We start from the raw sequence: 23,860 nt of genomic DNA, 5'->3' as shown, positions 1-23,860 counted from the left end.
ACAGATGTGTCTCTGTGTGTTTTAAATGTCAAAACGTCACAAGGAATAAAAAGGTTTTCTCCACATTCAAAATGTTAAAGCTAGCAGGCTACAGTATTTACAATGTCAACAAGTGTCATATTTACATTTGCACTTAATCAGCATATTCTACATTAATATTCTCATTAAATGACAATGTTACATTTCAAATAAGATTCTTCAAGCAGCACTTTGATTTTTCAGTCTGGACTCCACTGTACACTGACCATAGAACAGCTGTATGAAGCAGTGAACTCACTAAATATGAGCAACCATCTATATGAATGCGTACGATGTGAAAGAAAAGAACAGTGTTGTACAGTAACGCATGTTAACTATTTAACTAATAATGAGGGAGAGCCAGCAAAGTCTGTGAAATAAGATAAATTCAAGGCTGATTTTCCTGTTAATTTCATATGTGCAACAAGTTGGAATTTAACACATTATTCTGCCAAATCCTCTTGCATGAGATACTTGAGCTGTATGAATGTAGCTGCCACAGTTCACAGCTTTACAAAGGAAAAGAGGAAAAAGTAAAGAAAAAGTGTCAATGATGGGGGGAGTGATGGAGAAGCTGGAGGGCGGAGGAAGTGCTTAAGTAAAAGACATGAATGGTGGATGGATTTATCTCCAGACTAACAGCATACACAGACGTAGTTTCTTCCACTTCAAGCTATGTTTTCACAAAAGCAAAACATCCATCAGCTTGATATTCACATTCATTCATATTCCTCTTCAACAGAAAAGGTAAATGGTCCCACGTCCAGTGAACAACTCTTTTCTTCAAGGTTTTCCACGGGGATGAATGTCACCGTAGTTTGCTCCGGTCAGCTCTCCTCTGTCTTTATTGGCTGCTGTCGGCTCTGCTGCTGCGACAGACAAACCCTGCTGCCCTCCCTTTGAGGATGTCTCCATTCGTTTCAGCGGTCAGTGGTTGTGCTGCATAAGTTTAGCAGATGAGGGTGTCGTATCCTCCGGCCTCTTCATCACATGTGCGTTGTGTGTGCTGCATGTTTTTTGTGATGTCTGTTTTTTAAGCTGCATGCAAGCATCTCTCTCTGCGTTCAGCTCCGCGCTGACAGCCATGCTTGAGTCGAAGGTGTGGTTTGTTTTGATGGAGGTGTGCGCGTATGTGCTGTCCTTGTGGTGGCTGCGTGTCATGGTGACTCTGAAGGTGTGTGTGTGCTGCAGCTCCATCTTGTCCTCCTCCGACACTTTAATGAAGGGGCACCAAGCAAACGCGTGACGGAAGCCAGCACGAAACCTGCGGACAGAGAGGAGAATTGTTTTTTTGCCTTGAGTTTTGGGATGGAGGAACTTTCTGGCCGTGAATATGCCTTTTACCTTTGGTTTAGGCAGCAGTAAATTATAGGGTTGTACATGGTCGAACTCATCGCCAACCAGAATATGGCCAGATACACCTGAAAAACAGGGGGGAACATGATGCCCAATAATAAATACATCACACTAAAAAGAATGAATAACAGGCAGAAAGGCTGCTGCTAACCTGTTGAATGTACTGCTGTTTATAAATGTCTCTGTTAAATGATCCCAGTATGAAGTAGATGTGGTAGGGCAACCAGCACAGGGCAAAGGTCACCACCACGACAACCATCATCTTCACCACCTGCAGCAAATCAAAGGGAGGGGCTAAATTCAGCCGTGGCTATCTGAGCATTGTGATAATAGTCAGATAATAACACATTAAAAGCCCACAGACCTTTCTCTTAGCTGTTATCTGGCTGTGGTAGTGGTCTGTCGCCTCTCCAGGGATGTGGCCACCCCACAGCGACTGGCCAACTAAACTGTAGGTCACCAGCATCACCAGCAGAGGGAGCAAGTAGATCAGCAAAATCACTGCAAACTGGTAACTACAGAGGAAAAAATAGAGCCCGCAAACTCATGAGGCGACCAATGGCAATATTTAAGAATATGGCATACTTAGAAAAGGATTCCTAACATGAGGGTTGAATAGATAATTGTCTTAGTTTTGTTATTTAAAAAACACACTCTTGTTCTTTCACCTGAGTTGATGTGTTCCTCCATAATCGTCAGGCCAGTCGACCATGCACACGGTTCTGGGGTAGTAAAATCTTGTCACGCTGTAGTAGCACTGAGGGAAAGCCAGTGAGACGGCTACAATCCAAATCAGGGCAATCACAACCTTTGTAGAGGTGGACGACAGGCGGGGCTTCAGAGGGTGGATGATGGCCATGTACCTGAAAGGAGATAACAAGGTTTACTCGTTCATATCTATGTTTTTCACAGTCTGATCTGATGTTTCACTCACAGGAACATAAGGGAACCAGAGTGACTCCATAAAGACTCCTACCTGTGTGGACATCTGTGCCACAAATGGTTAAAAGTCATACTTATATCTTATGTATATTTGTATATGTCATCATGATTTAATGGAATTTCTGTGAATGACTAAATAATGCAGCAGATATGAATTAACCCCAGTGAATATGTATATAATATGAATGGATAAAAGCTACGGCTTGCATTTGCATATGTGATTTGTGACAACAAGAACCTTTATGTTAGTGGAAGAAAAGTGCCCTATCATAAGAAAAAGTGTCCTCTGGTGTATCAGCCGAGTTTTGTTCACTGATGGCTGGTGTGACTGACATGGAGAAGTTGTGTCAAGAGAGATGGAATGATACTTAAAAAGAAGAAAAAATTATAACCATTGCAATAATCATGGCGACCATGGCAATCCATCATGACCCTTTTGCCATGTATTTATATTGCCATGTATGTATATATATTGCTTAGGAATATTACTCAGTATTGTCACCACTTCAATCAACTATGAATGACTATGAATCATTCATTTGAATTACTCAGGACTGGCGTGTATATGTTTGAGTGGCTGTGCCCCTGGGGCTTATTTCATCTTTATGGATAATAAGTGTGTTAACTTGCATAAAATTATCGCATTAAAGACGCAATTTCGAAGTACTTATTCATTGTCTTCTGCTGTGTTGTATTCTGGCCTCAAATGAAGCTCAGTGCAGCATGAAAAACTTACTTGCTTTTACATCAACCCTAACTCTCAGGTCTCAAGTCTCAGTTCCAGCGGCCTCCCTCTTAAACCATGTCAGACTCACCTCTACAAGGCAGGCAGAGCCTTTAGGGTCGGCGCTATTGCTGATATGAAGGTGGCAGAGAGTCAAACACCTTGTTCTGATTTATGAATGCAGATTATGTTTCACAGTTTATCTTAATTGCTTTCTGCTTGCCGCTGTGGCCGATGACACAGAAGGAAATGCCTGAATAAAGAAACTGATGATTCCACAAACTGGAAACTAATGAAGAGGAGTTATCGAGTTATAAGCAGATTTTACACCTGCTCTGATCTCAGCACACGCCTCATCAAGTCCTGAGCCACACACAGAGCCATGCATCATACATCTCTATGTCCTGTGCACATACAGGTGTGACAGAATGATGAAATGCTCCAATGAAACCCTCTCCTCTGGAACAAATGCACTGCAGTGTACATACAGTTATGAGTTTACCAGGTGCTGCTGTGTTAAATGCAGTTGAATACAACAGCCCTGCGATAGGTCCCATCTTTAGGAAGCGTATAATGTTCAGTTTTTTGTTGAAATGGCCATTTTTGAGGCCATAATTAGTGATGTTCTTGTACTGGACTGGATTAACATTCTGTCCCCCTCATGTCTGTAGATGGGGGTTGACAAAATATTAAAAACACCAGATCAGTTTAATAAAACACCACCTCTAACCGCAGCCTCAAATTGAACATACGCTTCATTAATTCCATGTCTATTGCAGCGTGTCAGATTTTATTGCAATAGATTGTACCTAATAATCTTGTACCTCATGTATTGCATGTTAAGTGCAGTTTCAGACTAAGAACAGACTGACCATTCATGCTCTGGTAGGCATTAATAACATCTGTATCTCTGCTGCTTGTTGACCCATCTCTCCTTCATGCAGCATCTTCCTCTGTACTGGGTGAACAGTTGATGCAGCTGATGAGATCGAGTCATGTGTCTGAGTGAAAGGAAATTTCACAAGGGGCTGCTGTTCAGCCTCAAATGACAAAGCTCTGAAAATTATCAGCGAAGACTTAACTGGGGAAAAATGTTGCTGCATGTGGTGTAGTAATGTGGTACTTAAGGTTGGGTTTCCTACATTGTCCTTAAGGTTTCTGTACTGCTGAGTTGACTGGTTCAGTAAGTGGTGTTCCATCCCTTTTTGACTGTTTGCATAATGCAGCTCCTAAATGGGGTGCTGCAGGAGATGAGGATCAGTCATCCCATTAGTGTCTAATAGCTGCTACAGAACAGTTTCTTAGGTGCTGTTCATTTTAAAGGCGATTTGGATGAGATGTAATTCTCCCTTGAGAAACATTAAATAGTTCAAATTAGTCTTAATATGGTCTCAGGTTGTAAGAGAGCTTTCTCACCTGTCCACCGCGATGGCAGCCATCGAGTATATTGATGAAAACATGGCCGTGATGGGGAAGAAGTTCTGAAATCGGCAGTAGCCCAGGCCAAAGTACCAGTCGTTGTGAAGCGCATAGACGAAGTTAAAAAGAGTGTTGAAGGTTGCCATGGAAACATCAGAGAAGGCCAGGTTGACAATGAAGTAGTTGGTTACAGTCCTCATGCGCCTGTGAGCGAGAATAATCCAGATCACTGTGACATTCCCGGTGATGGACACCAGGATGATGAGGGAGTAGGCTATAGCCCACAGAGCCACCTGAGAGAGGAGAGGAGAGGAGAGGAGAGGAGAGGAGAGGAGAGGAGAGGAGAGGAGAGGAAAGCAGAGAGGAGAGGAGAGGAGAGGAGAGGAGAGGAAGTGGAGACGAGACGAGACGAGAGGAAGAGAGGAGAGGAGAGGAGAGGAAGAGATTAGAGAAAACATGGGAGGAGAGGAGAGGAGAGGAGAGGAAGAGATTAGAGAAAACATGGGAGGAGAGGAGAGGAGAGGAGAGGAGAGAGGGGAAATAAATAAAGTTAATAAAGGTAAATCAATAAATATAGTTGGGCAGCAGAACAATCAAAAGAGTAAAGAACAGAAATAAAGACCATATTAACTGAAAAATAATATTAGTGTGATGTCAGTCTCCCCAAAATGCTTCTTTTGTGAGCCTTGTTTGGTTAACCCTTCATGTACATCACATAGAAAATAATCCAGACATTCTGAGGACCATCTCCACCTTTTTCAAAGACACTATTGATAACAGGTTTTATCAAAGAACTTGAATACTCCAGTTCTCTCTTTCATTCATTTTGTCACATTTTTCTTCCATCAAAGTTTCCTCTGAACGCTTCCCAGATCTGCTGAGCCGGCTCTGATTTTCTCGTCTCGCGGTATTCTCCCACCTGCCAGTCGGGCTGCTGGAACTGATTCCCAGTCGTCTCGTTTCCGTCCTCCAACCAGTCGTCGGTCACTGATAACGGGAATGAAGTGGCCTCCATGTCTCGTTCAATGTGCCGAACAAGACTCTCGGCGTCCATGATGTTCACCCTGCAGACAGAAACTTTAGAAGTGTGCGTGCGCTATGCGTCATGCGTAATGTGGCATAACGATCCGTCATTAGTTAGTATTGAAATAGTTAAAGATTCCCTTTGATTTTCAGTCAAATTCCACAAACATGAAAATGTTTTATCTCTATGCATTAGGTCATTTAACCTCTTACGATCTTCCACCTTTCCATTTTCTTCTTAAAGATATTTGAGTCAGCTGCATTTGGAAAAATGTCCCACAGCATAAATAAGATGTTGTACACTCCCAGCTGCAGCCTATTCGTTGGCGGAGCTTGAATTTAGAGTTATGGAACACTGAAAGAATGCATTTCAGATCTGATCAGATCATACCAAGTGTTAAATTACACTTTGAGCGCATTTGACGCCTGAGTTAATAATCATACATTATATCACTATGGTGGCAAGTTCCACTGTGTGCTAATAGTCTAATCTCAGTAGCGCACCATAGTTTTGATAAAACATTTCCTTGTGCGTTAAATAAAGCTAACTGATCGACTGAAACGATGTTCTAATAACTGTTATTAATACAAAATTCATGCACACGGACTGGCATACGGCCAGGACACTTGGCAGACGTGGAGACGTGTTTCTTTGGCTACAGTAAGCTGCAGGAAATATGTTCTCTACAAAACCCCCCCACAAAATCTCTGTCACATCATTACTTTCATCTGTCTTACCTCTCTGATCAGGCACTTGTTGTCAGTTTCGACATCAGTTCGTCCGATCCATCGCTAATAATGTCCAAAAAATTAGAGTCCTGCTGCGTAATGGACAACTAGGTCCATCCAATAATCCATGAAGATACTCTCTCTCTCTCTCTCTCTCTCTCTCTCTCTCCCTGTCTGTCTCTCTCTCTCTCTCTCTCACTCTCCTGGAATGTGTAACAAGGTGATTACAGTACAAGCTGCTGAGAGGCAGGCAGCCACGCGACTGTGCGCGTGGAGCTGCACCAACTCAAGCCAAGAGACAGACAGACAGAGAGAGAGAGAGAGAGAGAGAGAATGAATGTGAGAGAAGTGGCTTCAGTTGAAGGCTTGTGTTGGCTGTGCATTAATGCAACTTTCAAGAAAGCAAGATGCGTGTGTGTGTGTGTGCCTGTGTGTGAAACAAAGAGCAAATCATCAAGATGCTGAGAGGAGAAAGGCTGACTGCTGCATAGAAGCTAAGCTACATAAAGAATGGTTAAGAAGTGAGAGGTACATCCCCAGTCTCTACTGCTGCCTGTTATCTCTGCAGCCATCTCTACCAACTCATGACCCATCGTCCTCTCTTTCTGTTTGACACGGTAAAGAAGATGCACGGAGACGAGGTGATGATGATGATGTGCAATGTTTGCAGGGCCGGACAGAAGGTGAGCTCTCTGGAGCTTTGATTTTTCACTGGTTTTCATTATGCGTGTGGACGTAGATGCATCTGAAATCACCACTTCCTCATTAAAATCCTTCTTTAATGGAGCATAACCTTCCGTGAATACTAATTACAATCTCTTGGAGTTTTACACTGAAACACCTGCGGTCCAGTAGGGAATGTTCTTGCAGCGGTTGTGTTAGGTCTACATGCCTCCAACACAGTGTAATTTCTGTAACACACATTCAGTCATCTGAAACCTCTCAGGATTGAGGAAGATGATCCTCCTGAGGGTGAATTTTCTGCGATGAATCCATCTTTCTCTTTTAGGGCTAATGGAGGATCCCTGTTTCTCTGTGTTCCTGGGTTTTTTGTCCTTGCATCATTGACTGTCATTTCTGTGCTGATCCCACTCATTTAATAAGCCCTGTTTCTCAGTGAAGAAGAACTACGTGACATTTCTGACGGCTTAACTAACTGCTTCCCTGGCTCTCACAGATTGAGCATTTATCTGGGATGAACTGAGGGGGTGCAGAGTTAAAAATGGGGCTGATCACCAGTGCTGAAGAACTTGCAATGTACAGCTCTGTGTTTGAAATTACTGGCAGTTAAACATGTCAAAGAACCTCTCCTGTCTACATCAAGTTAGAGCTGTGGCATCTGAAACATGACAAAACACTTAAAGCCCCCCCTGAGACTGCATGAGTCAGTGTTTATGTCCTGCTGGTTTAAAACTGTGAACATAAACAAAAGTGTTAAGATTTGAGTGGATATAAAAGGGCATAAACAGAAGGCACTCAGTCAGTGTCTTTGTATTCTCCTGGTATTTCTTCAAATACGTGCACTGCATGTATGTATGTTTTAAAGACATATATAGCATGACTAGTAGTTTTCAATCGTCACAAAGACACACATGCACACTTGCTGTACTTTTACCATGTTTGCATTTGCAGAAATTCTGATCCTCACAGTTATTTTGTGTTCTTCAGGTGGTCGGTGATACATTGGCTTTGTGCTTTTAAGTGTGTAATAGTGTCCATGCCTCTCATTCTGTCTTTTTTGTGGTGTCTGTTGCTTTTGTTCTCACCTGTTTGTTGTCCGTCATTCCTCACATTTGTGCTCTTGCCGTTCCCTCCTCCATCTCAGAGAAAATCTACTGTGTGTGTGTGTGTGTGTGTGTGTGTGTGTGTGTGTGTGTGAAAGAACGGACAGAGGGAAAGCCTGTTGACTTCAGCTGAACTCTCTCTTTTCTCTGTTGTGTGTGTACAGTATGCACTGCATATGTGTACTTTCACATGCTCACAGATCCTTATTGGCCAGCAGGGCCTGGTGAAGGGCGTGTTGAAGGGTACAGGCAGGGGAAAGAAAAGTTTCAACCGAGCTGGTGTGACTGTACATAGTAAGTCTGGTCTCTTGGGTGAATATGAGCCTGAGGCACCGTGGAGGGACGAATAACAGCTCAACTAATGAGGAAGGGATGAACCAGATCCTGTCTGGCCTGAAACAAGCAGACATAGACAGATGGAAGCATCAACTCACACTGCATCATGTGTTAAATGTTGCACCTGAAGACATCTCAAAGACTGAATCTGACAAGCATGAACGTTTCACACATACTAATAAAGAGTCACCGGTCTGTGTGCCAAGTACAAAAACCTCACTGAAAGGCTAACAGAATCGATCATTTTCATCTCAAAGTCAATGTAATTCGGTCTCAGAATACAAATAAAGAATATGTCTGATAAAACCTGAAACTGTCCAGGCTTGCTTGACTTTACTTCACATGGTTGGTCTCAGCTCAAGGTCTTTTGCTTATGGACAAAGATAAGAAAAGGCATGATGAATTAAAAAAAAAAACTCACAGGGCGAAAATAGTAATTCACTTCACTGAACAGCCGCTCATGCAGCTCCGTCTGAGACTCAACATGCTTTATCAGCTGAACGGCTGCTGATAAGGGTCAACCAGAGCCAGTGGTGCCGGACGCACTCTGTACACTCAGGGCGATGCACAGACTGCTCAAAGATGGCTACCTGTTGTTTTTGGTGTATCTGGGTGCTAAAATGTCTTTTGTGGTCCACTATATCCATAAATGGTTCACACTCTTTGCATGAGCGTCTCGAGGGTAGTCTTTTGGTGTAAAACCTCCTCAAATTCACAATTTTTTCTGGTGATGTGCAGACAGAAAGTTACTATTTATGTTTTTATTTATGTTTTTTTCAACTTTATATTTCTAAGCTTTGTATCAGTATTAGTAAATTCAGCAGTCGGGATCCAGCCCCTGACGAAACACAGCAGGGGTGTCCAATGCCAAATCTCTATGCTGTACTTTACCACCAGGGGGAAGAGTTATATGTTTTGAGTTATTGTGTAATACATCATGTGCTATTTAGCTGCTACATTAGACCAAAGAAAACTTTAAAGATTGTGCTTAAAAAAAACAGAGATAAAATTGTGTTTGCCATTGCTGTTCCTGCCACTGTCACACATTTCACCATGTTCTAGCTGAGAATCAGCCATTTTTAAATCAATGTATCAGCATCTGACACACAAATATTCACCGGCAACACAGGTCCGCTGGTATTTGTACAAAGATAAATACATTTTTAAAAGCATCACTTAGTGTCTACATGCAATACAAACTGAAACTTTTTTTATGCTTGTCTTCTTGGCCGAAACTCTCTTGGAAAGGGCTTCCTGACCTAATCTCATTGAGATTCCTACCTGGTCAAATAGAGGAAAAGAGCAGGAAGTACACCGTGCCCATAATTTCTGGATACGCCCCTAAACAGACGGAGTTTGGCACGTAACCCATCAATCATCCGACACAGAAATCTCAGTGTTTTAATCCGATCCCCTTCATTTTTTAATTTCCTCAGCAATACAATGATAGAAACAATTTGATTTAAACATATACATAATTAAATATACAAATAAAAATATGAGCAAAAATAATGGGAAAAACATAAACTAATACCTTCTAAAAAATAAAATCACTCAAAAAAACATCCATTTAAATGATGCATCCATCACGCAAACGTGCGCTCCCAGGTGTGGCGACGATGACAACGCGGAAGTGAGCTGTCAACAGCGCAGAGAGCCGCTGAAGTCAACTGTCCTCAACCAGACACGATGTCCAACAACGAAGAGATCCGCTACTGTCACAGGTTCTCCTACATCTTCCTCAAGTTCATCCTGTTCGCCTACGCCATCGTCTTTTGGGTGAGTAGCGTCATTATTATCGTTTATTAAACAGGAGCGTGCGCTTTGTTTGCGCCATGTCCAGGCTTCAGGGGGTAGACAGGGTGTGTGTGTGTGTGTGTGTGTGTGTGTTAGTGTGTGTGTGTGTTTCAGCTGGGGCTGTGTATGTTGTTGATCTCCGTAGGGAAAAAAAGAAGAGGTTTTGTTATGGCGAGAAAAAGGCAGAGATACTTGGCATTGCATCGTCCAGTTTGTTGATCTGCAGCTGTGCAGCGACAGGTGTTGTACCTGTGGAGTAGTTGATCTGCGGGCTGGCGACTTGGATAACCGTCTGTCTGTTACAACGTGGCCACACCCTCCCCCGTGCACCTTTACCCTACTCTTACCTGGCCGATCCGTGCTGGGTAAACACGCCGACAGAGCAGATAAAGAGAAAAAGAAAAGAGGAACAGCACATTCAGGAGCTTGTTGGGAGGGGGTTTCTCGGAAATTCCACAAGCTGCATGTGTATTTTTGTTGTGTCCTGCTGTGGTCAGACTGGCCCACAGCATAAGTCATGTGTGGGCCACCACAGGACACATCAGCCTCATGTTTTCAGTAAATGATTGCTCTAAATGACAGAGTTGGTGCAGTAATTGTATTGTACAGATAGAAAACAACCTCTGGTAAAAGGCTTTACTTCTTTTTTTATAGTTAAATACTTCCACACTGTGATCTCAGACCATAGTGGGAGTCCACTGTACATGCTCACTTGCTCCAGAATGGCAGTCATAGTGTACAGGTACTTAATAAAATTATTAAAAAGTGTTTTGTGGAGGATAAAAGAACTGAGCTGACAGGTCGGATGGTTTGTTACACAGAACCATCTGGGAAATCATCCATGGAAACGTTTGGAAAAGGGCAAGTCTTTAAAATAAATACAGGTGATTGGTTGACAGATGGTTTGTCCAATCAGATCAATGAACCATATGACGTAGAAGGACTCTTGCTGAAGCCAGTAGTTTCCTCAAAGGATGCTGATTGGTCCGAACCACTGTGGTTTGGCCACGGGCAAATTAACTTGAAGCCTGGCAAGATGGATTCTCAGTTTGAGAGAAGAACGGCCTTTAAAAGACACCCGTCGACCGATTTGATGCTCATCACTGTATTTTAAATGATGATTGTAGGAGCTTGTAAGTCATGAAATGATAGTAATGTATGGTTGAAGTGCTGCTGTTTTTCAGTCAGTAGAGTTCAGTAAAAGTAAGATTTGTTAGATATTTACACACTAGACACAAATCAGTTATTGCTGTTTGCGGCTAAGGGGTTGGGTGAGGTGAACTGTCTCCTGAGGAGAGATTTGATTGGCAGTAGAGATCTTTGGCAGCCTAACAGTCACACCTTCAGCTGCAAGGAAGCATTGTCTAAATCCAGTTTAAGTGGTTTAGTGCTAAAATATGTTCTAAGATGCTGCAATCTGTCAAAAACAAGGATGAAATGCTGTAATGATAATAATTTACTTGCATCAGTTTACGTATTTTAAAGGCTATAATTTGACCGCTACTTTGTTTCAACAAGTGTATTGAAATAACGTCGAAGCAATGGAAACGAGATCCTCGGCGGCGACGGAGGCTGCCATCATGTCAGCTTTTTAAAGAATAAAGTCTCTGTGCGTCAAACCCCGCAGCTGCTCCCTCTCACAGACAACATGGCAGATTGTATATTTGTGCAGACAGATGGCTGATTGACACAACACTCGCTGTACAAAGAATATCACTCAGTTGTTTCCTCCATGAGATATTTCTGAAATGTTTATTCATGAATAGACAGAGAGAGTGAGTCAGAGAGGAGCAGGGGAGTCAGTAATGGGTTTATTATGGAACATGAATGCTGCCTTGATAGGGGACGTGAAACAGGTGAACTTGTTATATTTACTTTGCTCTTCCTGAAGAATAAAGAGCGGTTTAGGTCCAATTGTCACATCCTCCAGGAAACATTGACAGTAGCAAATGCGGCATTTAAATGGTCTGTTTTGATTAAAATCACCAACACCAACAGTTTTCTGCCACAAAGTTTCATGAAACATGTGTGGGTGGGGTAATATAAAGACATTTTTAGTCGGCTGCATGTTGAAATTAGTAATATTTTCCCGCATTTCTTGTAATTAGTTATGGAAACAGCAAACTGTGATACAAGAGGCAGCGTTAGTGATTTTTTGGAAAGTCTTTGTTGATCAATCACTGTTTCATTTTCTCTACATTTGCTTTCTCATACATTAACTGACATTTGAAAAGAAGCTTTAGAGCATTATGGGCTCTTTCTTTTTCTTCTTTTCTGACCCGTTCGTCACACTGATTCACAGGACACAGGACAGGATGTCCATGTGCTGGACATCAGCTGCTGAGGCTGCAAACAGCCAAGTGAAGTAGCACATGCTAGAGGAACAATGTCCTGGAGAAGTTGAGTTATTTCCTGCGTATTGTAGAAAATGATTTAGGTCTTACAGGAGAAGTGACGTTATCTGATGTGGCTTTATAGTGTATGATCAGACGCTGACAAACACTGAAACCAAAAGACGATTATTCCAAAGGTCACGTTTTACAGTGTGTGAAAGTCATCCTGGATAAGTTGTTGTGCTCGTGTGTGTGGTGATGTGATGCATTATAAGCAGTGCATCTGATTGGCATAGCAGAGTTGGAACGTAGTGTTTTAAACATTAATGTCAGCATGCTAACAGGCAGGGACAATGCTAACATGCTGGTGTTTAGCAGATTTAATGTCGGGGTTCAGTGTTCATCCAGTCTTTTTTTGCCTCTGTCCCAACCTGTTTTTTTTTTTTTTTATTTTGAATATCCCAGTGATCACCTTGGAAATGAATGACCAAAAGGTGGAAATTGATTTACACTCCCAGAAGCACTGGAAACATGCCCCCCTGTCAGAGTGGCACTTGCATGCATGCATGCAGGAGGATGTAATCCATAGAGGAGAACTGGAGCGATTTATTTAAGGTAACAGGGCTGATAAGCAGCCTGTGAAGAATTCCCTCAGTGTGTTTCATGTAAACATGGAAGTCTTGTTCTTATTTACAACAAATTTTTGTCAACTTGTCTGTGTCAGAGGAACCGAGTAGTGAATAAAATGATTGACAGAAAATGTTTTCCAGTTTGAGGCTCCAAGATGAATTTCTCTGCATAACTACGAGGGAGGTTAGCAGAAAAGGAGGTAGAAAAAATAAAGCGGCTCATTGGCAGACATCTGAAGAAATGTTCTTTGGGAATATCAAATATCAACATCATCAATATCTTTAAATAAGTCCCCAAGTGCATGAACTCCCTTGTCCCACCGTGTGTGTGTGTGTTGTGTTCATCATCTTAGTTGACACGTTAATTACATGCTGAGGCTGATGGGACTAGCAGGAGCAGGAAACAGTAATATTAGCAGTTTGAGTTGAGATATTTCAATGTGGTGGACAGACCAATGGATAGATCTACATTGTATCTGTGGAGCCAATGTGGCTACAAAATGGCATGAAGGTCGTCTACAATTTAACTATCTGTTAAATACTAATGTCCCTCCACCCTGTTTCTTCTCATATGTTATTTGTCTACTGCTTTACGCCTCCCCAATAAAGTGTGAAGGTACCTGAAAGGTACCTGAAAAAGAAATAATCTCCAACTGGAGGTAAAGGGAGCTCTGATTGGTCAGCCCTCTTCTGCGGTTATTTGTCTCACTTTGACCATCATTGCTAGTGCTGCGCTCTCGCTACACATACATTAGTTTGTGTTAGTGGATTTCTACTTCAAGGCCATCATTTCAATGCATATTTAATATTTAATTTTAATTATTATTTATAAATAATTGTTGATGATTATCTAGTATTATATCAATTACTCTTGTTTACCAGTAAGAGTCCTTTGAAGGACGTCACAGTCCTACAGGAAGTCTTCATGTAAGTGCATTTTTGTCCCGTGTTTGCGGCTTGTCGCCAGGCTTCAGAGCTTCCTTTGAGTTTCAGCACAGCACCGTCCGCCCCTCCAGCAGTTAGTCAAGCACACTAATAGCACGGTGAAGCTGTTTGAACAGAGTGTAATAGGTTATATAAAACAACTAAACCTTGGCCTAATGCCCTGATATTGTCACTAACTCATCTGCTGCTAAGTGCAGGCAGATAAACACAGCACTGTCTGTGTTATTATATTATCTCCGTTATTTTGGTGGTTTGTTTACACAAGCAAACTTGATTTGTGAACTCTTTGTGAAGACAATCACTCATGGTCGACTTTACAAAGAAATTCAGAGTTGCTCTGTTTATTGCTCAGAGTGCCCTCCTCTCCTGTTGGCTGAATGTAAGGGAGCGTGGAGCGGGCAGGCGACCAGCCAGCACTGAGATACCGTGACAGACAGTAAGCAGGGACTTGTAAGGAAAAGAGATCATGGTGGATTATAAACACTCTTTTTTCCTTCCTTCCATCCTTTACCTCTTTGACATATCGTCTGTCTTAATGTTGGAAGCCTGAAGATAGATCGTGTTGAGGCAGACTGCAATTAACAACAAACCCAGAGCTAAGGTGTGTGTGTGTGTGTGTGTGTGTGTGTGTGTGTGTGTGTGTGTGTGTGTTTTCCTGGAAGTCATCTTTGCTTCAGGGAAAATTCGAGGCTGAATTAATAAGGCTGACACCGCCTTTGAATTATTTTCAAGCCAAGATGGTGAACATGGCAAACATTACACCTGCCCAACGTCAGCATGCCAGCATTGTCTTTGTGACATCAACGTTTAGCTTAGCCAGTAGTCAGAGGAAGGACTGTTTACATCCCGTCTGACCACCTGTCAGTCGCCTCTTGGCTGCTGGATTTGTCTCTGTGTTCCCAGATCTGAGCATTTACTTCCCTGTGTACAATGCCAGTCATTACCATAAAAACAGATTGCCTGAACTGTAAAAATAAAATCCAAGTTGTAATAAATCACAGTTTTCATTTAACGGAAACCTGTTTTCCTCCTTTCCTCACCTGAGAAAGGAGCACAAGCCCCAGTGCTAGTGCTGTGTTGTGTTCAGAGGCTTCCAGGCGGATGCACAGAGCAGATGTGTGATTGACCCCACCTGAATGTATAAAGGATGAAAAAAATAATGAATGTTCCTATAAATGGGTCATTGGTGTTTGGCCAGTTATTGCCTTTGCTGCCTGATCACATTACAGGCCTACATTAGCTCATGAGCTCTTTAGCTGAAATTGAATCTGTGTGGCCTTTATAATTTTAGCTTTGCCAGGAGCTCATTGTAGGGATAGACTCGGTCATTTCGCTTATGCTACGTCATGTGTTCATTTTCTGCCTCAGTTTTTAGTGCACATTAACAGGGAGAATGTAAAGCTGTTGCCAACTCCTGCTTTGCCAGAATTTTCTCTTTTTTTTTTGCATTTTGAGTCTGACGCCTCCTTCCAGTACCACTGTCACCCTCAACAGTGCACGATGAAGCAAACTGTCATGAGACCTGAACGTGTGAGTGCAAGGCCTGTTGATAATTCGCTTCACATGGTGGTTAACAGACATCTCATAGCTTTATCAGCTCATTTTAGCAGTCTGTGTGTCACCTGCTGTGCTGCTGATGGATGGACTGTTTAATTAGTGATCAGTCCGTTATCCAAACTCGTCATTTTTTTCTCTCATACAAAGCAGTTTAAATTAAAACAGTTCTCTGCAAAGTGTTTGGATTATCGTGAGTAACCAGGACATTGTTTGCAATGTTTTGAGCACCACACATTTTAATTTGATTCCTTTCTGTATTGTTTTGGGTTGGCAGCAGATATATCATATATTTCCATCCAGGACTTTCTGCATGGTTAGATAATATTAGGGCTGAATGGATGTGAATATTTTATCATTTGTAATGTGGGTGAACTGACCTCTTAAGCTTTTCTTCACTAGTATAATGTCCCTGTGAGGCACGGACAGTCGCTGATTACATAATTAGCTGCTTCCAGATGCTAATTCCCTGCATATTGTAGTTGCAGCTTTGATGTATGCTGATGTGACAGTGAAGACATGCAGATTAGTTAAGGAAGGTTGAAAACTCTGGCCAGCATGGTCTGCTAATTGTTTTTGACTGAAGAATGCAGCTTCTGTCTCAGTCGGCTGTTCCTCTCTCATTCTGCAGTGAGCTCAAGTCTGAACTCCTGTCGGTGTTAACAAGGTCAGTGGGAACAGTTGGTAGATTGTGGACTTAAATGAAAAGTTTCTTATAATCTAATTAAACTGACCTTTTGAGGATGGATCAAATTAACAATTTGAGTTTTTCTACGTAGGCTAAATGAGCCTTGATGTGGTGTCAGGGAACTGTGTGTAGCTGCTCTGTAGCAGAGGTTTTCTTCATGTTTTTAGTTGCTGGCTCAAACTGAGTGCCTCATTATTCAGCCCTCATTATGCTTCTGAAGGTTTATTCAAACATACCTGCACTCTGATTAAATGGAGACTTTAAACCTTCAGTCACCTGCGGTTGCGGTAGTCACTTGTACATATGCATGTTTGAGAAGAAGGCCTGCAATTACCGTCCATTAGCAGCCGTACAGCACCTGTTGAGACTGCTTTTACTTCTGCATCACGAAACCAAATTAGGCAGCTGATTGGTGTTCGCTGCTCTTTCAAAATACATGCCACTGTCATTATGGGGCTGATTGACTGTATATTTTAGTTTACAACCAGATCATTTTTTTAAAACATTAAAATTGCTTTATAGCTACAATTATATTCATCACATTTTAGAACACTCAGAATATCTAAATTGTTCTTTCTAGACAAGTTTCCACACAAAAACATAGTTTTCACCTGTTGTGATGCGATGTTGTTGATGTTGTGTTTTGATGATGATGATGTTGTTGTGGTGTAAATAAACTGTCATCAAGAAGGTCCTGTGCTTCCTGTCATCACTCTGTATTTCTATGATACACTGGGGATCTGTCTATTTTTATGCACCTCTGGACCAAAGGATGCAGGAAAAAAAAATCCAGCATCGTACGTCTCTGATCGAGATGAGTCTGTAAGAAACAAAACAAAGAATGAATGTGTACATGAACTGCAGGATCAAAAGATAAAGAATCACAAAAACACAGTGGTAGAGAGGTGCGTGTGTGCGCGTGTGTGTGTGTGTGTGCGTGCGTGCGTGCGTGCGTGCGTGCGTGCGTCTGTCTGTCTGTCTGTCTGTCTGTCTGTCTGTCTGTCTGTGTTGTTACTGTTATTGCAGTCCACTTCCGGCAGGTGATGTAGATTATAATTAGACACTAAGTGGCTGCATCTCTAGTTTCCTAGAGATCCTAGGCCAATGCTTAGGAACGTCACTTTTTGATTAGTTAGATTTGGTCCACTGAAGATTAAACAAAAGCTAAAGCCCCATTCGCATTCAAATTGGATGAGCAACGTCTGTGTTTAACTCAAATTTACTGTTTGAGTTGTCACCTGGATATGATGTCAAGGCTCTGAATAACATCAGCGTTTCAGGAGCAGAGTGTCTGAGTTGTTTCACCAACTGCGCTGCAAGCATAAGTACACATTTGCAGCTCATTTAGATGAAGAAGTGGATGCTTTGTGGCTGACAGCAAATAACAGATGTTCAAAAAAATACAACACCAAATCACAGGGATGCATGGGACGAAATATTATCATTTGATCGCTGTGTTTGCAGGTCATTTGCATTTTTACTTTGCAAATATTAGACATGGCAGATGTGCACAGGATTAAGATCACGGACCACCTCCACAATTATTACAAATTACTAGAGATCCCCAGGTAATATTAGTCCCACATGAATACTGTGTTAGAGGCTCTGTGAGGCTTTCCTTCAGCACAGTGGTGCTTTGAGCTAAATGCTAAAGTCAGCATGCTAACATGCTCACAATGACAATGCTGAGGGGAGCCTGAATTAGTGAACTAACTCGTCCTGACTGCTTCTCGTTGTGTTTCCAGTTGATCGGCGGCTTCATCCTGGCCATTGGCATCTATGCTGAGGTGGAGAGACAACGCTACAAGACACTGGATGGAGTGTTTTTGGCCCCAGCTATAATTCTGATCCTCCTGGGGATCGTCATGTTTATTGTTTCGTTCATTGGAGTCTTGGCTTCGCTGAGGGATAATCTAACCCTGCTGAAAGTGGTGAGTGGTGTGCTGAGCGCCGGGTAATTTATCTTTTTTACACAACAAAGTGGTTGCTGGGATGCTCAGGATGTGTCTGTAAATGTTAGTAGTAGTATTTGTTTGTAGTTTTTTTTTGTAATGACACAGTTGCATTGAAAAATGCATCAAGCTTTCACTGTGTTTACTTTCATATTTACGAAGCGTTAGTAATGAACCAGTGTGTTAATATTTACCTCTATTTGAAACAACAAATCCCTTTTAAACACTACAAAACCTGTTTTCCAGCAACTCAGTTGTAATGAAACAGTATATTAGTGATTCAAGATATGGCGGGCGTGTTGTTCTTCCCTCATGTGCTAAAACAAATGCAGGCGTTCAAATGGAAGGTGGTTGAGAAAATAAAGGCAGACACTTTTACAAATGCAAGACCAAAGAACTGCAGCAACATCTGATGAAAATGAAGCACATCTCAGGATGAGGAATATTTGAAAATGTGATGCGCCTGCGACACATACTTGCGTCCAGCGGTGCAGATAAATCCTGAAATCTGAAGTGTATAACCGCTCTTCCTCTCTATTGTCTGTTGGGTCACAGTTCATGTACACCCTGACCGTGTGTCTGATCCTGGAGCTGCTGGGAGGAATATTGGCGTTGGTGTTCCGCAACCAGGTGAGCTGTTGATCCGTAAGCTGACAGCAGAGAATTTTAGCTCCTGCTAAATATACTGTATGTATATATATACAGTTGTGCTAATAAGTTTACATACCCTGGCAGAATTTATGATTTCTTGGTCATTTTTCATAGCAAATGAATGATAACACAAAAACCTTTCTTTCATGCATGGTAAGTGGTTGGGTGAAGCCATTTATTGTGAAACAACTGTATTTACTCTCATTAAATCATATTGATAACAGAAACTACTCAAATGACCCTGATCAAAAGTTTACATGCCCCAGTTCTTAATACAGTGTATTCCCCCCTTAACATCAATGACAGCTTGAAGTCTTTTGTGGTAGTTGTAGATGAGGGTCTTTATTTTGTCAGATGGTAAAGCTGCCCATTCTTCTTGGTAAAAAGCCTCCAGCTCCTGTAAATTCTTGGGCTGCCTTGCATGAACTGCATGTTTGAGATCTCCCCAGAGTGGCGCATGATATTGAGGTCAGGAGACTGAGGTGGCCCCTCCAGAACCTTTACTTTATGCTGTTGTAGCCACTGACAGGTAGACTTGGCCTTGTGCTTTGGATCGTTGTCATGTTGGAACATCCAAGTACGTCCCATGCGCAGCTTCTGGGAGGATGAGTGAAAGTTTTCCTCCAGTATTTTGTGATAACACGCTGCGTTCATCTTGCCATCAATTTTTACAGAGTTTCCTGTGCCTCTGTAGCTCACACATCCCCAAAACGTCAGCGATCCACCTCTGTATTTCAAAATAGTGATTGTGTTCTTCTCATTATAGGCCTTGTTTACTCCTCTCCAAATGTAGCGTTGATGGTTTTGGCCAAAAAGTTCAATTTTGGTCTCATCACTCCAAATGACTTTGTTCCAGAAGTTTTGAGGCTTGTCTCTGTGCTGTTGGCATATTGTAAGTGAGATGCTTTGTGGCATTTGCGTAGAAAGGGCTTTCTTCCGGCGACTCGACCATGGAGCCCATTTTTGTTCAAGTGCCCCCTATTGTGCATCTTGAAACAGCCGCGTCAGCTTTTTTCAGAGACTCCTGTATTTCAGCTGAAGTTATTTGAGGGCTTTTTTTGCACCCCGAAAAAAAGGTTTTTGGGTACTTTCTATTGGCATTATAATTTAAAAAGAATAAACACAGTTGTTTGATAATAAATAACTATAGCACAACACTAACCATGAGTGAAAGAAAGGTTTTTGTGTGATCATTCATATTGTCTGAAAAATGGCCAAGAAGTCATAAATTCTGCCAGGGTATGTAAACTTATGAGCACAACTGTATATATAGATATAAAGCTTATTGATTGGTCTCAGTATCACTGACATGCACCAAACACTGCATGTTTCTTCTTTATATTCAATATGAATGCAGGTATTGTTGATGAATGAGCCACACCTAATTACATCAGATCAGACTGAGAAAAACTCCATGCCATGATTTAGAAAACAAAAGAAAATGAATGTCATGATGATTCTTCACCAAATGGTGTATTTCAGACACATAATGAACTAAACCACGCAAGCTAAGAAGTTGATATAGTGTAATATCCTTCATTAAATGGAGACTTCACTGGCACCATGTTGAAACCTAATTTACTCATATTTCTAGTCAGGAAGTGCACATTATATTCAGAATTAATCTGTTCAAAGAGCAGATAGGAGTATGCTGAGGGAACATTCTGCCTCCTGACCCGTCTTTAATATCTCTCTCCTAATCCTTCTCTCACATCCTTCCTTTGTTTCTCCTATTGTAACGCTTACTATCTCTCGTTTCCCTCCCTGCGTTCCTCTGTGTAACAGCACAGTGTACTCGGCCATTTTTATGCGGTCGTGACGAGACAAGCAGCTTCCTCCGAAACAGGTTGCCATCACGAGTAATACTTTAGTGGGAAAACAGAAAGGAAAGACTTTAGCATGACCCAGAGAGCCTACATAGTAGTTACTTTACTTGCAAAGACAGAAAGTTATCAGTTGATCAGGAGTTTCCATCGCCGGAAATAACTGAAACATTGAGTGCAGTAACCAGACCAGGAGTCTCGACCACCTGCCAGCGAATGCTGATTAGGCAACAAGACTTGAATGTTCTCCTTTGCTGTTCTATTGGAACTTCAACGAGCTTCTATTTATGTAAACCAAGCAATTCCTACTGCTTCGTCTTATTAAGAGCCTTTTATGGCAAATGTCTTGAAGGCTTATATTGTGAAACAGCTACAGGTGCAGCCTTAGTCACCATGGTTGGTGATGGTGCTAGTTAATTGCTTATTAATTCAAACATTCTTTCTGTGTTATATATATAATAATTATGATATAGTAAAGGGAGGATTGGCTGAAGAGGAAGCCACAGTCTGAAAAGGCTTGTTGTAGTTTGGGTGAACACATAGAACTGTTACGTTATGTTATGAAAGCCTTGTTATGAAGTTATGCAAATGAATGAAAAACTTTTCCCAAACAAATACAGTGAAGACACTCTCACCAACCTTGATTTAACTTTTAATGCAAAGCAAATGTTCATGTTATGGACTCTGACTTATATTTCAAAATATCCAGTATTTTATATATATGTTTATTATCAGTTGCTATAAACATTTAGCACATGACAAAGACTGTACCTGATTTTTCACAGTAGTTCAGGTGCTCACCATTGTTCTCTAACAAACATAACTGCATGAAACAGCTTTAAATTTGCATCCAGACTTGTAGGAGAGCTACTGAACTCTTCACTGTGGTTGCTGCTAAACTGTGTTTCATCACATCTGTTCCTGCTGTTTCTGGAATTAGTCCTTTGTGCTGAAAAGCAACCCATCATCAACACTAGTTTAGTCTTTTTGCATTTGTGTGATTTTATGGAAGCCACTTGAAGATGTATCGAACATAAAAAATACTGGAGCGCAAAGTATGTCTGTGTTTTTTAAATAGTTTTTTCTACGTCTCATTTACATGCATGTTACAACTGCTGGTGCGTGAGTCATTAGACTCCATATTATTTTTGTCAGATGAAAAGTTTTTTTGAACTGTATGTAAAAAGGCCTTTTAGGAAATGAATTCAATTCACAGTGTAAATTTATTGGGAGGAAGTTGTGATAGACACTTGTGGTCACGTGACCATGATTTATGATTATGGTGCCAAATGGATTATGACAGTCCACCAGTGAGATCTTCATTCCATCACTTTTCATTAATGAATATCTTAATGTGGCTCTGTGGGGAAAAGCTTGAGTGTCCGTTCAATCATCTCAATTACATGACTCTTACATTAAACATAATGGCCTGCCTGAGAATTACTTTTTTAATAATATCAAGTGATGTATTTTAATGTTAATGTATGTGTGAGAAAGAAAGAAAAGCTAAATTATCAACATTATGGTTGCACATTTCAGTGTGTTGATGAAAAGTTTTATTTAAAATACAACAAAGACCCAGCTGTTATTATATCATATCTTTATTTTACTGTAATCTCATTTACATTGAGATTACAGCAACGACATAGCACTGCATGAGGAAACGCGAAATGAGATATTTATAAAGATGCAATCTTCTTTTCGGGCTCTCATTTCCATAAACATGATGTTTAGGTTGAAAAAAAATGGTCCAAGTCTCAAAGGGAATGCTTCACTTGACTCACACCAAGTCTGTAACTCTGCTCATTGTAATGTGGTTTAAAAGTGGCAGCCTCGCCTCTATAGATTCACTGTGATGTGACTCCCACAAGGGGAGCACTCTACATTCATTATCTGTGGTTAGAAGAGTGAAATGACGGCGAATCCGCAGGCCTGAATCGGCAAAAAAGCCAGATGCTATGTTGTCCCAATTTCCAATGAGTTATAAATGAGACTAATGTACCACAAACAAAGAGCGGACTGAAGTGAAACAAGTGGAATAAGTGAAAACATTTAATGAAAAGCTCTCCATGAATGTACTTAGCTTCAGTGCCAAGTTGCAAATATTTATTCTGTCAACTGATACATTAACCTGATGTGACCCCGCTGCTCCAGATTGTGACTGACAGATGTGAGCTGTCAAACTGTTATGCTTTAATATTCCAGTCCAGTGGATCAGTCACCTTGACTAATCGGAGCATTTCCTCTCCAGAGCTGCTGGTCTGACACATTGATTGTAGCTCAGCTGTGTCGTGCAAACAAAACGTATGTGGTAGCATGACCTCCTCCGTCCCATTTAGCACACATTGTTTTATTTTCTCCCTTTTACAGACGGTGGATTTGCTTAACAAGAACATCCGAAGAGGCATAGTGAACTACTACGATGACCTGGACTTCAAAAACATCATGGACTTCGTACAGAAGAAGGTGAGGTTGTGCCGCTGAACATTTCTCTTAAGGAGTAAAAGGACTGAAAGGTCTGTATTAGCTTTCCAAATATGCAACAAACCTGATCACATCAAGTCGTGTCCAAAATGATCAAAGAGCAGATCCATCGTGTGGATCTGCTCCCAGAAGACATTGTGCTGCCACACACAGCCTGAAGCTGAAGATCTCATTACCAACTTTTGTCAAGCACATGATGATGTTGAATCTGGGGTCAGCAGACTGATCACACATTGGAATTAAGAGGCAGCCTGCAACAATCTCCACTGATTAACAGCAGAGAAAAGACAAATGATCCATCAGTCAGCAGGCTACATGCCATACAATAATTAAGAAGTGTGAGGATTGCGGCTTGATTTAATGATATTTTGGGTGCTTGAAGGCCCAGAATGGGTTTCTTGACTGTTTCTTGGTAGTTTTTTTTTTGGCCATAATTTAATTGGTTGGCAAATGGATGCTGCAGTAGCACCTGCCTCAGTTCACTATGGAGCAGGACAGCTTTTAAATACTGGAATTTAAAGTCTGAGCTGCCACACATTTGTAGACTGGCAGACCTAACAGGCACGTTTCCCCGTATAAACAAGTATTTAAAAGAGTTTCAGCTCATTGATCAGCTGACGTCATCTTGAACGTTTTGGTTCACTCTCACCTCTCTCATAGCGTTGTTTTGGAT

General features: G+C 41.4%; 2 protein-coding genes across 2 annotated transcripts in view; one reads left to right on the top strand and one right to left on the bottom strand.

Annotated features, from left to right (window-relative positions):
• Positions 1 to 605: 605 nt before the first annotated feature.
• On the bottom strand, positions 606 to 5,513 carry tacr2 (tachykinin receptor 2). The gene is made up of 7 exons (XM_041936969.1): positions 5,379 to 5,513; positions 4,457 to 4,752; positions 2,043 to 2,237; positions 1,739 to 1,889; positions 1,526 to 1,645; positions 1,363 to 1,439; positions 606 to 1,282 (listed from the first exon to the last, which is right to left on the bottom strand). Exons 1-7 carry the CDS (start codon positions 5,511 to 5,513, stop codon positions 946 to 948), a joined length of 1,311 nt encoding a protein of 436 aa, XP_041792903.1. The 3' UTR covers positions 606 to 945.
• Positions 5,514 to 9,957: 4,444 nt separating this feature from the next.
• tspan15 (tetraspanin 15) overlaps positions 9,958 to 23,860 on the top strand; it is a 29,450-nt gene continuing 15,547 nt past the window's right edge. The window contains exons 1-4 of the mRNA XM_041942399.1: positions 9,958 to 10,110; positions 18,023 to 18,208; positions 18,785 to 18,859; positions 23,074 to 23,169. Coding sequence (XP_041798333.1) covers positions 10,021 to 10,110; positions 18,023 to 18,208; positions 18,785 to 18,859; positions 23,074 to 23,169 — 447 coding nt within the window. The 5' untranslated portion in view covers positions 9,958 to 10,020. The remainder of the gene's footprint in view (positions 10,111 to 18,022; positions 18,209 to 18,784; positions 18,860 to 23,073; positions 23,170 to 23,860) is intronic.

Source organism: Chelmon rostratus, chromosome 1 (genome assembly GCF_017976325.1).
Source record: "Chelmon rostratus isolate fCheRos1 chromosome 1, fCheRos1.pri, whole genome shotgun sequence".
NCBI classification, from domain to species: Eukaryota; Metazoa; Chordata; class Actinopteri; order Chaetodontiformes; family Chaetodontidae; genus Chelmon; species Chelmon rostratus.
Note: the sequence above shows the minus strand (reverse complement) of the source record. Positions and strands in the feature narration are given on the sequence as shown.